This window comes from Eschrichtius robustus, chromosome 12 (assembly GCF_028021215.1).
Source record: "Eschrichtius robustus isolate mEscRob2 chromosome 12, mEscRob2.pri, whole genome shotgun sequence".
Taxonomy (NCBI): Eukaryota; Metazoa; Chordata; class Mammalia; order Artiodactyla; family Eschrichtiidae; genus Eschrichtius; species Eschrichtius robustus.
The window spans coordinates 33,294,430-33,309,352 of record NC_090835.1 but is presented as its reverse complement, the minus strand read 5'-3'; the positions used below and the strand labels follow the sequence as shown (position 1 = coordinate 33,309,352).

At 33.4% G+C, this 14,923-nt stretch overlaps 1 protein-coding gene across 11 annotated transcripts in view; it reads right to left on the bottom strand.

Annotated features, from left to right (window-relative positions):
• Positions 1-14,923, bottom strand: part of ERC2 (ELKS/RAB6-interacting/CAST family member 2) — a 973,185-nt gene that overhangs the window by 523,814 nt on the left and 434,448 nt on the right. For all 11 annotated transcript variants that reach the window (XM_068559352.1, XM_068559351.1, XM_068559353.1 and 8 more), the window contains one exon: positions 14,725-14,865. In XM_068559352.1, coding sequence (XP_068415453.1) covers positions 14,725-14,865 — 141 coding nt within the window. The remainder of the gene's footprint in view (positions 1-14,724; positions 14,866-14,923) is intronic.

Here is a 14,923-nt window from a genome sequence, read left to right as displayed (position 1 = left end):
TGTAGAATGAAACAAAGCCTTGAGAAAGCAGAAGGGTTTTCCAGCTAACAGTCGTACCCATAAATTCTTGTTCTTTTGATTAAATAAACCTGAACCGGGAGGAGGATGAGCTAATTCATGAGCAAGCACACAGACGAGAATCTGCAAACACATGCATGGGGGGTGGGGGGCAGCTTTACACAGGAGAACAGACACAGGCAACAACACAGCAACAACACTGCAGAATAATTTGCAGCCAAAGTATTTGTGGTTTTGTGTGTGTGACAGTGCGTTATGGCTTTTTTTTTTTTCCCAAAATAAACTTTTGGCTGAAATATTCCCAGACAGATGGAAATAACACTGCACTGTAATGTTTTGCCTACCCCTTGTTTCCCATTATTCCTAATTGACTTCTTCAAAGAGCAGGCAGGGAAAAAACAAGTAGTTTAACAACAGTGCACATTCAACATAGAAAGTTCAGAGAGGTCATAAATGTATATATCTCCAAAATCCATGTGTGAACTAATAAAATGTTAACAATTTATTAGGACTTAAATTATCCTGCTGTCTTCTACGTAGAGCAGATGTCCATTGTGTTTTTATACACTTTTTAAAAAAAATTTCAGGGAAAAAACAAGGCAAGCAAGCTACAACTACTGTGGGGTCAAATGAATCATGCATGGTTAGAAAAATTAACACTAATACTACTGTTAGGAGGTTGACAGTCTTTGCAATAATTTAGTAGAAAAAATTCAAAAATTAGTATAAATAAAAATAAATTTCTTATTTATGACAAACTAATTATTTTTAGGATATTTTTGCGTGTAACATATTATTTAAGCATGAGGATAGATGGGGAATAATTTGCTTTCACATTCTTTAATCTAAGATTTCCTTATTCAAGAAATAAACTCAACTACGCAAAAGAACTTGGAAAAAAATATATCAGTTCAACACAGTACCAGGCAGCCTGTCATCCAAATTTCTCAGAAAATATTTATTTTTATTTATTTAGTGCGTACACTGAGTTTCATTATAATAGAATAGAATAGAATTAGTGAGCTTTTTCAGTATAATTAAAATAATCTGAAAGAGAATCTTGAGCTAATATTCCTTTAGGAGTTTATTCATCTAATAATTTTATTTTAAATTGAAGTAACGAATATTAATTTGTTAATCTCCCGTCAAAAAATGTAGAGCAGGTATTCTATTTTAAAACAAAATACTCAATATAACTACTTCTATTTGTGATAATAATAATCAACTCATTACTCTTATAACAGAAAAGCATTTAAAATATACAGCTTTTCGATTACTATGAGAAAGAAAACAAAAATTTCATGTTAATTCTCTTCTACTTTTATACTATATTACCATTATTTTATGGCAGCTAAAAACCTTTCCATGGCAGTTTTCTCAAACTAACCAACCAGTGACATTAAGATCTTTAAAAAAAAGAATTAATGAACTAAGTAATGACCAGCTAGAAACACTCAAAATAAATGAATAAATGTTTTGTAGCTTATTTCTGATGAGTGAAAATTCCTTTTTTGACTCAGATTTGAAGATTCACAAAGAGCTAGCAGTTAGCTGCTGTGGTTTATTTTGGTTGTTTTTATTCTTAAGATTATTATTATCACGATTTTTAATAAATGGGTATAGGATTACTAGTTGTAAGACCTAGATTCTAAATATGGCCTTGTGTCTTATGACTATGGGCAAATGAATAAGCCTCTCTAAGGACAGTGAAAACTATAAAATGACAAACATGGGGAAGGTATTATTCATTTGTGTTTTTATTGTGATTATTATTTTATAATATGCATCCCATCAGTGGGGCTTGTTATACAGCTAAGTTGATATGTTTATTTAATTTTCATTGACAAGATACTGCATACACCTTAGAGAAGCCTCCTGCTAGGTTTTCAGAGAAAGCAGTCTGCTGGTGATAGGTATGTAAGCACATTCCTTATTTTAGCTACTTGAAGAGAAGAAGATAAACCAAGGCAAGTTTTCAGCACAGGGTGAAATTCAATGGGTTGGCAATCTTTTAAACCTACCAAGTGAGTACGGTTAAGGGACTCATGGGATGTTTAGAGGTACAGAAAGCCTAGGAAAAAACAATCCTGAATCTAGACCATGTTGACCAGTGTGTGTGATGCTACGGTTAGATCATGTTATTAAAATAAAGACCACAGCCATGTTTACAGCTGGCCTGGTGTCTGTTAGATAATTTGTAGGTGCTAATGATTCTTCCTTTTAAAAGGAACAGACAACCTGAAGAACACCTTTGAGTTAAATATATCTATTTATCTCCATATCAATGTCTACTGATTTCTGGGCAAAAGAGTTTATGTCAAATCACCTTCAATATTGGTGCCAGAATTCTTGGAAAGGTTATTAAATAAAGGTGTAGATACATATCATTTAAAAAAAATTTAAGTCAATAGAGAGCTGCAAGAAAGAGTCATATAGAGATGGAAGAGTAACAGCTGCTTTTGGATAATCACTAGGGTCCATGTGAAGACCCAAGGGAAGAGAGAGTTTCACATGACTGTAGGTTGGTGATCCCTGATCCAACCTAAGCAGTGGAGGCAAAAGTCTTCCACAGAATTTAACCAGCTCTACTCAGCATGAATCACAACTTTTCAGAGGATCGGCTGAAACTGTTAACTAGTGTAATGTGAGTGTGTTATACTGTGATCTACAGACATGGGGGAGATACTATACTAAAGAAAAACAGGAGGAAATTGAGCTTACAAAGCCAATGCTTCCTTCAAAATTGTAAGGCCAGAGCCTCCTCTAAAAATAGAGAGAAGGAAGCACTTTCTTTGCATTTAGGCAATACTCTTGCCTTTTCAAATTAAAACGTGGGTTCTTTAATCTGGACTGGTAGTTCCTGATAGGGATCAAAAGTAGACAACAGATTTGGGCCTAATGTACTTTAGGCACTGCAAAAACATAAAAATACATTTGAATAAATCATCACCTGAACAAATTCCTACCATGGCATTCTGACCTATTCAAGGTTTAGACTGAAAATATACAATAAGTACTTCCCCTTATGAATCTGTTGGTTTTAAATTAGTACCCCCAAAAGGTCAGGAAGCAATTGCCCATTCCATTCATCTAAGACACATCAACTTCATTAACTAGTCAGGAATCTAGCTCTTGAAAAATGCAGATTGGTGTGGATTTTCTTTTAATGATTTCAGAACTTATGTATCATAAATATAGTGAAGCACATTGTCACTTTCAAAGACGTACACCAGTCATTAAAACCAAAGGAATACCGGTGAGCATTTTTCTCCTAATGCAGAGATTTAATTTTTCTGATTAAACAGGTCAGTTTAAAAACAAATCCAGGTATCTGGTTCTGCTTCAAAATATTTCTGGTAACTTTTAGAGCAACTTTCAAGCATCTTATAGAAACACAGAAAATTGAGAAAAGAACATTTCAAAAATGTCTGTATTACATATTAGATCAGTAAATTTTGATGGTCCCCCAATTATGTTTCTTGCATTTCCATATGTAAGGAAATTTCCCCACAAATGGGAACAATCAAAACAAAGTTTGGAGCCTCACAGATGTGGGCAAGCTTGGCATTTTGATGTGAACTGGTTCTGAAAGCCTGAATCAAGCACAGAAGAGAAATCTGGTCATGACTTAGGACAAGGAGTACACAACAATACCTAGTGGTTATTTTAATGAAACAATTTAGAACTATTTCAGGAAATAAGGCAAAATTACAGATTAATACTATATCTAAATCAAAGTTAAGAGCAAACGTGATTAAAACCATACCAGGATTGATAGTATCAATATGACAAATCACAAGTTTATTTACACTCCTTGTGTGAAAGTTAGCCATTGATTATTTTCAATAAAATGTTAGTTCATCATTCCAAGTGCCTAGAAAGTCTGAAAGCATTAACTTTGGTCCAGAAACCTGATGTGAAACTAGGCAGGGAATATTCAATTATAATGTTAAATAACATTCTCTCTTTGAAATGGGCCTTTACAATTTTAATGAAAAATCATTTCTCTCAAAATAAACAAATGATTAGTCATGACCATACAGTGCAAGCAGAACACTAACTAATGAATCTGAGGACTTTTTTTCATGCTGCTTATGCTTTTAGCAATAATTTGTTAAATTTATGTACTTTAAAAATATGATTCTCCATTGCAGCACTTTGGGGGTTTAGTGTCTGTTAACAACACTTTAACGGTCCTTTCATATCTTAACAGCAGAACAGGGTATATAAACTACTCTAAACATTATTTCAATCTGCTACAGGAAGTGCCAATCTTCACATAATTCTGAGTTATAAACAAAATATTACTTTTTAAAATAGAGTTTTTAGGGTGATTTTAGAACTCTAACATGTTATAAAATTTAAATTTTATTTTAAATCCAATTAATTAATACCAAATATAATAGGTGAGTCTAAAAAATACGTCTGGAAACTAATAACGATGTACCTTTGAGTCTTACATTACTTAATGCTAAAGGAAATTATTCTTTCACAATTCCAGCTAACTACATCCAGAATATTCACAATTTGAATATTATAACAACCATTCCAAAAAGAAATTTCTTGTCATAGATGAGACAAATAGGATATGTATAATAAACATAAGAAAAATTATTTTGAACATTTGTTTAAGTTCCACATATACAAAATAAAAAGAACCAACTGTACGCTTAACACTTCTTAAGACCCTTCACACAAAAATATAATTATTAATGTAATACCTTTTAACTATGGAATTTCCTAAAATTAGCAATGTAGAGAACTGAGTAATTATCTGGATGGTCTGATACAAAACATGTGACTTCAAATATTAAGTGTTATTTCAAATATAACTTGAATTCTTTAGGTACTGAAAGCCTAGATTCAGTGTGAGGTATGTTTGTTTGTGTGTATATGTGTGTTTGTACATGCTACATGTATGCTCTGAATTATCTCTTAAATAGTTGTAATTTTCCATTGTGTCAGGGGAGCTAGCTAGTCTATGAGTGAATCAAATAATTTTCAGACACTGGCTAAAAAAAAATCGTAAAAAGAAACCACTGTACCTAGACAAGGACTGTGAAAGTATTTATAATTCAGCCTATCATGTCCCTGGGATTGCAGTCTTATAATGACATATAAATCAGGAAGAGTTCACTGAACATGAACAAAATTTTTTTCCCCTTTAGACTGGAAAAATGCTTGGTCTTTTTCTTGTAAAACCTTACATAAAATATGAGTCCCACAAAAGGTGAATTTGTAGAAGAGATGGGATTTCAAAAGATAGTGACCAGGCAGGGGGGACTCATATGTGTGGGAACAACAGAGGGGTCTCAAGTGCATCTTAGCCAGTAGCAAAGTTGCCCCAGTACCTCCAAATCAAACATTTGCCCTGCAGCAATGATGGTATTAAATGAAGCACTAAATTTAGGACCCAGAAAGTCTAAAGATTTATTAAAAATTTATAAGAGGCTTCTGGATACCATCTCTGGGCACAATAACCATTAGGGCTACAGCAAAGAAGGTATTGGAGACTGATGAAAAAACGATATTACTTGTCTAGAATTAAGAACTAAAGGAAGAAAAGAACTCACCTGAAGATAACCTGCACAGTGTTTATAATGACAAGACAAAACTCCTTCAGGAGTAGAGACTGGTAGTTAAGCTGAAGAAAGGTTATTACTATAAGAAGTAATAAGGATACACAGACAACATTTTAGACTCCTAAGACATGGCATTAGATTATCACTTAGTAAAACAGAGTGACTAATGTAAAAGGTTTTTCAAAGTAGAAGGTTTATTTCTACTCTAGGATAAAAATACTCCCAGGAGGACTTCAAAGCTTAATTTTTATTTATTCTGATTTAGTTTAGACTGATGTACATAGGACTGACTGTAAAATTATCTTATTTAACAAAAACAAGTTATAATTCACCAAGTTTTGTAGGGTGGCCACATTCAAAATAAATAAACAAGAATAAAATAAATTTCCTAGGTACCAGTAACTGGTTAGAAAATAAAAGGAGAAATATAGCATTCACAACAGTAACCTAAAAATTATATACATAGAAATGCTTAGGGCTATCCTTAAAAAGAAACATCACAGGCCTATAATAGGAAAATGTCAAAACTTTACTGTAAAAGGTAACTGAAATAGATAAAAGTTGTATCAAGTTCACGAAATGGGAAAAAAAATATTGGAAAGATAGCAATCATTCTAAAATTATTTTATAGGTTGAATATAATTCAAATTAAAATAAACAACTGTGCTTTTTAATTGACAAGGTGATCCTAAAGTTTACTTGGAATGATAGAAAATTAAAGGCTAAGAACATTAAAACAAACCGAGACTTAATAAAAAGCAGGGAGAAGTAGGGTGGAATTTGCTGCACTAGATGTTTAAAAATATTATAAAGCCACAATAAATAAAATTCTGACTCAACAAGTAATGGAAATTGATAAAACTAAACAGAAGCTCAGAAATTAAGATATTCATCCATATAAGAATTTAGTATAAAACAGTAGCAAGATCAGTGGATACAGAAAGAATTACTTGATAAATGGTGCTGGGATAACTAGTTGATCATTTAGAAAAATATAGTTAGAACCCCACCACTCAACATGAATCAAAGTAATCTAAAGATAGATAAGGTGGTTAAATTGATATAAAAAGTAACATTTAAAAAATTTAATATAGGTGAGTGTCTATGCTTGAAATCAGAGGATGACTTTTAAGCATAAAGGCAATGAGGAAATCCTAAAGGGAAACACAGGTCAAGAATGTAAAAATAGTTCTCTATAGAAAAAAATTAAAGTAAATAAAACTTTGCCACAAATCTGACAAAGTTTCCATATAAAGCACAGAATAACCCATACAATCCAATGAACAAAACAGAAAACTCAAAAACAAGTGCTTAAATGACTTAAACAATTTACAGAAGAATAATACAAACAGCTAATAAATGAATTAAAAACCTTAACCACACTAGTAATTAATGAAAGGAAAGTTAAAATGAGAAAAAATATTCCACCTGTGCATTTGTCAAAGTTATGTAAAATGACAGTCCTTGGTGTTGGTCTGGATGTTACAGAAAGAATGCCTTTATTCAGTGCTGGAAGAACCATGCCTTAGTAGAACTTCTCTAAAATGCAACATAGCAGGAACTACTGGGAGCTTTTAAAAGTTACTGGCCCAGGATTTTATTCTATTAAAAAAATAGAAATGTGGGAAAATTAATATGGAAAGATGTTCTTCAGTGTATTATTTATACTGGCAAAAAAAAAAAAGAGGGAAGAAATGATTAACGTTTGGAGAATGAGAACATAGAGTGGAATATCATACAACCATTAAAAAGGTGTTTTAGAAGGACAGTTAATTACATGAGAAAAATCTGATGCTATGTCATAAAAATAGGATATAAAACTCAACAAACACTTTGACATAATTTCATGAAAAGAAATAGATATTAGATAAGAAAAAAGAAGAAAGAATAGAGGGAAGGAGAGAAGGAAGGAAAAGGGAGGGAAGGGGGAGAAAGGAAAGAAAGAAGGAAAAGGGTAGAAAAGGAGACAGGAGATGAAAGAACACTAACAATCAATCAAAAGATGTCTGGGTGTGGAACAACCTAGATGTTCCTAGTTATCATCTCTGTGCACTAAGGTGTCTTGTTACTTTTATTTTCTCCTACATCCATCTATACTTTGGCAAACTTTCCGCTGAGACCATACCTTATTTCTATAACCAGAAAAACATAGTCATTTTTTAAAACACTCTAAAGTATAGAAAATTCATCATGCTGCATCTCTATCAGTCTAAAAAAGAATTGAGGGCTTCCCTGGTGGCACAGTGGTTAAGAGTCCACCTGCCAATGCAGGGGACACGGGTTCGAGCCCTGGTCTGGGAAGATCCCACATGCCGCGGAGCAACTAAGCCCGCACGCTGCAACTATGGAGCCTGTGCTCTAGAGCCCATGAGCCACAACTACTGAACCCGCGTGCCACAACTACTGAAGCCCGCATGCCTAGAGCCTGTGCTCTGCAACAAGAGAAGCCACCACAATGAGAAGCCTGCGCACCTCAACAAAAAGTAGCCCCCACTCACTGCAACTAGAGAAAGCCCGCGAGCAGCAACAAAGACCCAACACAGCCAAAAGTAAATAAATAATTTTTTTAAAAATTCAAAAATAAATAAATAAAAAAGAATTGAACCCTGAGAATATCTGCAGACAGGGGAGTTAAAATACTGAGCTATACACTATGGAAAACAGTATGGAGGTTCCTCAGAAAACTAAAAATAGAGTTGCCATATGACCCAGCAATCCCACTCCTGGGCAAATATCTGGGCAAAACTATAATTCAAAAAGATACACGCACCCTTATGTTCACAGCACCACTATTCACAATAGCCAAGACACGGAAACAACCTAAGTGTCCATCAACAGATGAATGGATAAAGAAAATGTGGTACATATATACAATGGAATACTACTAAGCCATAAAAAAGAATGAAATAATGCCATTTGCAGCAACATGGATGCAACTAGAGGTTACCACACTAAGTGAAGTAAGTCAGAAAGGAAAATACAAACACCATGTGATAACACTTATATGGGGAATCTAAAATATGACACAAATGAACTTATTTACGAAACAGAAACAGACTCACAGACAGAGAGAATAGACTTGTGCTTGCCAAGGGGCAGAGGGGTGGGGAGGGATGGATTGGGAGTTTGGAATTAGCAGATGCAAACTATTATATATAGAATGGATAAACAACAAGGTCCTACTGTATAGCAGAGGGAACTATATTCAATATCTTGTAATAAACCATAAAGGAAAAGAAAATGGCAAAGAATATATACATGTATAACTGAATCACTTCAGTGTACAGCAGAAATTAACACAACATTGTAAATCAACTATAGTTCAATAAAATAAATTTTAAAAAATAATAATAATGAGCTATATTAATTGGCTATATTAATAATTGGCTATATTCCCAGGATGCCAAAACAATGGGTTAGCTTAATTAACTCAGGGAGAAAAATCAGTCAACGACTTTTGAATTAGTCACCTAAAGGACTGAAAAGTTTGCTTTTGCATCCTAGAGACCCATCACTGGGTTAAAATGAAGGCAAAATCCAATATGTGCCATGTCATCAATATTTCTGGAAATGGTCTAAAAGTTAACAGAACTATTTCTTTGGCCCTACCTATCCTAACAGGGATGGTGAACTCCTATTGTGGTCCTGATAAATCATAGCTGCTGCAGAAACAAAGCCCTCCCCATTTGCCCTGCACACCGAAAACATGACATACTTAGGTTTTTCTCCTGTCCTTAAGTAGTAAGTGTGAGACAATTTCAGTGGGATTACTTTACACCTCTTTAAAATGATCTACAGAAAACACTTATTTTTCCCGGGGTCAATTTTCAAGCTTGAAGATATCCCAATCTTAATTTGTCTTTCTTCACATCTCCACTGTCCTAAACCTGCTTATTAACCATTCAAATATTAAGGGAAAGGAAATTTGGGTTATTTTTGTTGCTCTGCTAAAAATCACATATGGGGAAAGAGGTTAATAAAGATGCTCCAACAAGGCTTGAGGAATTCTGTTTGCAAAAGTACAATTTGTTTTAAAGAATGGAGGGTGGAGGCTGAATCTAATGAAATACACCCAAGCATCTTGTGTATCATGCTGTATGTATCCTGGAGCAGCGGCTTAACAAAAAGTTGTTGGCTGAATTGTTTCCTTTATCCCTGCTATTCCTTTTTCCCATGATGGGAATTTATAAATAAGAGATAATTAGAATGCATGATAGCACAGATCACGTCTGCCACATAACAAATCCCAGTCACCTTTATGTATTATTTCTCCCATTAAGTCACCTAAGTTGACAAAACAAAAAAGCCCTTCTTCTTTAATAAGTTAAAGAAACAAATAAACTGCTTCATATAAACACACACTTGTTATGAGGATAAAAAAATCAGTGGTGGCATCTGGGCTGTTTTACACATATTTTTACTAGTTACCTGTTTTTTTGTACCATTAAGCTATAATCAGAATTGTTACTGTCTGTTATTAGGAGACTATATTTTACTTTGTTCTCAAATGATATGTTTTTAACTCTTACAAAACCCACAGTAATGTTAGGCATTTACTAGTCTCACAGGGCATAGCCCTACTTTAAAATCTAAACCTACTTTAACTTCTATCCCTTGAATATAACATACATTGAGTTGTCTGCTATTTTACAAATGCTATCCCTTTTGGCATAGATAACTCTATGTTTGAAGGATCTGGGAAAGAATCCTATGAGCCTAGATCTGCAGCTGACCTCTGTTTTTCTATCGCCTTAGGGTTGAAGTTAAGACAGAGGTAATATCAGAGCTGGCAATATTTCCCTGAGTTCTTAATTTTTAAATTTCACTTTCAAAAGAAATGGCAGTGGCCTCTGCACAGGTCATTTCTTTTGACAGAACGGAAATGGGAAGAGACGTATAAATATTTTTGAAACATCCCCAATATGGCACACTGTGACGTGATCAATGGATCCTCATGCTTTGATATGTTACAGCGGGAACTTTCAGAAATGACTTACTGGGTTGTACATCTGATTGAACAACTGCTCAGCTTGCTACATTGCAAAGTTGGGGAGGCATTGAAGCACAGACAGGGAAAGAAGGAAAGATCCAGAAACACAGCATTAGCTCAACAAATCTAGTGCATTTGCACAGACAAACTCATGGTTAAAAGGAAGAAATTTCAGTTTCTAAACATTCCACAGTGAAAGTGAGAGGCTCTAGGGAAACAGAAATGTTGACTTTGGCTCCTAAAAAAGAATAGCTGGAATAGGAAATTTAAGGTTTGTGTTACTTTCCCTTTCTCAAGTTAAATAACCCATGAAATAAAGAAAGCTGTCCACTTTTGATGATACATGAAGTGCTGGCCTCCAACAATGAATCAGAGGAAGTGCTTTTGGCCAAGCCTGCAATTTGTTACCTGAACTTCAAAGATGGTAATAATAAAAGATTAATTCACTCTTATCATTGGATTTATACCTCTTCTTTTATATTAACACAAGCCTGAATTTTCTGTTGAGTCTAACTTTAGAAAAATATAGATCAGCAAACAGCAGGTTAGCAATAGCAAAATATCAGTAAGCAAGACATTACAGGATTAACAGCAAATGGGAAAAGAAAAAATTTAAGTCAGTAGGAAGATTAAAGGGAACCCAAATACAGTATTATCCATTGTCTACTGCCAGTTTCCACTGGTAGTTCATAATAACAAAAAATACCATTTTTTGTGTCTACCCTACTATGTTCCAAGTCCTTTAGAATCTGTAATGCTCTTCTATTTTGTGTAGAAGATTTAAATGTTTGCAGATTTAAATGTACTAAATATTATTTTAAATAGCATCCTCAAGTTATATTTCTTAAGTACTTGCATCATTAATTTGGGGCTCAATGTCAAGGTGTAGAAGGTGAAATATTGTAGGATCTTTTCATTTGCTTTAAGCCAAGACATGTCTTTGAAGAACATGAATTTTTTCTTTCTTCCACTTTGATAAAGTAAATGATAGTTTTATTGTGGTTTTAAAAAACACCCTCCTCAAAATGATATTAATTGGAAAATTACCAAATAAGACAAATCAAAACATTTTGAATTGCTGTTGCTTCTCAAATGATTTCTAGTAATTTAAGGTAAATTTACTTCTACATATTGAACACTAAATACTCTTTTGAAAGACAAAATGATCCACATGCCACTAGGTTCTTCTCAACCCCTAGGTGTCTAATTAAGATTAATGAATGCACTAAGTTATAAAGTACACTCATAGCTAGTACTTAAGAATTATTTGGTTAATATCATTTTATCAGCCTCACTAATATCAGTAAAGATTTCCTTACAAGTGAATCTTGGATTGTTTGTTTTTAAGAGGTGGGATGGAATGTGTAAGGAATAGCTCCTTTTCTGCCTATAGTAACCATTTTTGACACAAAGTATTCGGAAATGTCTTAAATTGACACAGTATAGTAAAGGGTTCAAAGCAACTATGTGTATGAATGTTCTCCACAAACTTTTCTGTTAAAACTCACCAATTTCAAGCATTGTTTATAAGACAAAAGCAAATTTAAAGTGCCATTTGGATTCCATTGTCACTAGCAAACAAGGTTTCTGTTTAGCTAAACACATCTACAACGCTGTATGGATTTTATGATAAAAATACCTGGACGCTCACAAATCTTAAGCAAAATTCCATTGGGAACTCATGGTTTATTTATGACATAATAAAACTATTATGTTTTCAGCTTTCATTTAGTAACCCCTTATATTTTATTCACAAGTCACATACCCTTTTATTTAAAAGGAGGCCCAGACACTCCTTAAGCTTTTATAGCTGCTTATTTTTCCATGAGTAAATGATGTGTTTTATGTATATTCACATACTGTTGGCTTATATTTTCAAATATTTCATGTAGATCTCAATTCTTTTTAAGGTGATGGGTACTTGAGGTTTTTACAGAACTATTTATTAGCAGAAATTAAAGACTACTAGAAAAAGTATTTTGAACTTTCGAATTTAGTTGATGTAGAGGGCCAAAAATAACAAAATAACATCTGCAGGTTAGGTATAAAAATATTTAAATTATAATTACCTTATTTAATCTCACTGTACTATGCATTTAGGAGATAGTATAAGCAAAGATTATTTATATACTTAGAAACAAATTATCTTTTCATAAATTAAATAGGTCCTTTACAGCAAGACAACCGTATTTGTTACTTTAATTCTGGTGATGTAGCAGAATGTTAAAATGTCATCAGGAATAATGCTAAAATATTTATAGGATTTGATCTATGAATTTCAGAACATGGTGTCTATCTGAGAGTCTAAGGAAACCACATGTTCTAATTGACTTTCGGGGGTTAACCATAACTATGTTGAAAGAAACTAAATTCAATTGCATAGACACTCATTTATTAAACTAGTTAAGTCATATACATGGAAACTACAAGCATCAATACATGAACCTCTTTCTTTTAATTTTTAGAGGATTTCAAATTCCATAGATGACTTACACTAAAAGGGAGGGTGTCAAGTATGTATCTGCAGAAATAATATATGGGATGCCCTCAACTCCACAATGGCTCCTCAGAGTTGATGAAGGGCATCTTTCATGCCCAGGTCTATTTGGGGCCCTCCTTCAGGACTCAGCACATTGCAAGTGAGGTAAGATAACTCAAAGACCACCACAGGAAGCCAAAGAAGTTCTCTCAACAGAGTTATCTGAGAGTCTGCCTTATGATCACAAAACTGTTCATTAAATGAAAAGTACCTTTCTTAGGTTCATTTCTTGATATGCATATGCATGTATAACATATTGCAGAAAACATTCATATATGTGTTAAGAATATGTATCATACACCCAATGCATAAATAGCCAAGTCAGTCTCCATGAAAACACCCTCAAACAGGCAGTTTAAATTCTTCTATTTATTGTTCAAGATTTCTGCTTAACTAGATGTTGCTTGAAAAAAGTGAGATGTTGACTGGATTAGGAAATAGACTTTGTAATATAGAGATTTTCTGGCTGTTTTTTTGTAAAGAGATTTGACCTGTATATTTATCTTTTTCTGTATTAGTAAGGAGACTTTATTAGTGTGAAATCTCATGACAATTCCCTAAAATTCTGTGGTAAAGTGAACACAGTATAATCACATTTCAGTTATATATTGCATCATACGTACAAAATAGTATATTAAATTTTAAAATATCCAGAATTTCTCCACAGATATGATGCTTTCACATCCCTATCATCCATATCATATATTTTCATAACTCTAGCAAATAAATCCCCATTCCAATATGCTATGAATTATACAGTCAAATTTTATTATATGCTTCGTTTGATTGTTTAGATTCTTATCATCTCTTTTGAATAAGTTTATAAAGTTGTCAAAGGGAAACAAAATGCTTAAACTCATAATGTTATGAGTTTTACGTGAACGATGAATGCAGACGTACCAAACAACACAGGGAAAAAGTCAAAGGAACAATGCATGACTGGAAATGTACTCCACAAAAATGTCCAGTTCAGAGAAAACATGTTAATGCTGCAATGCAAAGATCCTGCTTTCTTTTCTGAAGCCTTCTACATACAAACTTGCTTAGACATTCAGGCCATTTCTGGTCCAGTATAAATAGTCAATCCATACATCTTACAAGGACTTGATTATTTTGGTGAACTTCTAGAAATTTAACATTGTCGGGTAAAGTTTTGCAAAGTTCCAATTAAAAAAATTGACCTACTTCTGAAAGTAGTAAAAGTTTATCAATGTATAATGGGACCCCTGGATTCTTTGGTTTATTGCAAACACTTCCATTTATCTTTTTTTGATAGTTGAGATTTGCCCAGAGAGTAATGGTTGGTTTTTGATTTTTATAATATTTTTCACTTCTACTACAATTTTCATCTGTTTGTCAAGGTTTGGTTTTGTTTTGTTTTGTTTTGTTTTTCCCCAGACAGGAAACCTAAGATAACTTTTCAGGTTCACAGACAGACTTGATGCAGACTTCTTAGGAATAAAGATTGCTTAATTAATCCTTTTATCACCAGATGACAAAAGATAAGGGGTTTTTATTTTTTGAAAAATGTCTCTTCCTTTCCTATTTTATAAATTCAGTAAAATGAGCATGTTTTTTTCTTAGACTTCACTTACCTTTTTTAACTGTGCTTCCAATTTGCTACATTCTTCTTTCTTTTGTTCAATGGCTATTTCTAGAGATTTTAATTTGGAGTCCCTTTTCAGCCCCGCTGAGGCTAATGAAGATGCATGTTCCTTGAGGTCAATTAAACTAGACTGAAAGGAAAAGAACACTAGTAAGTAGAACACTATAATTTCTACTAGTAATGTCTTC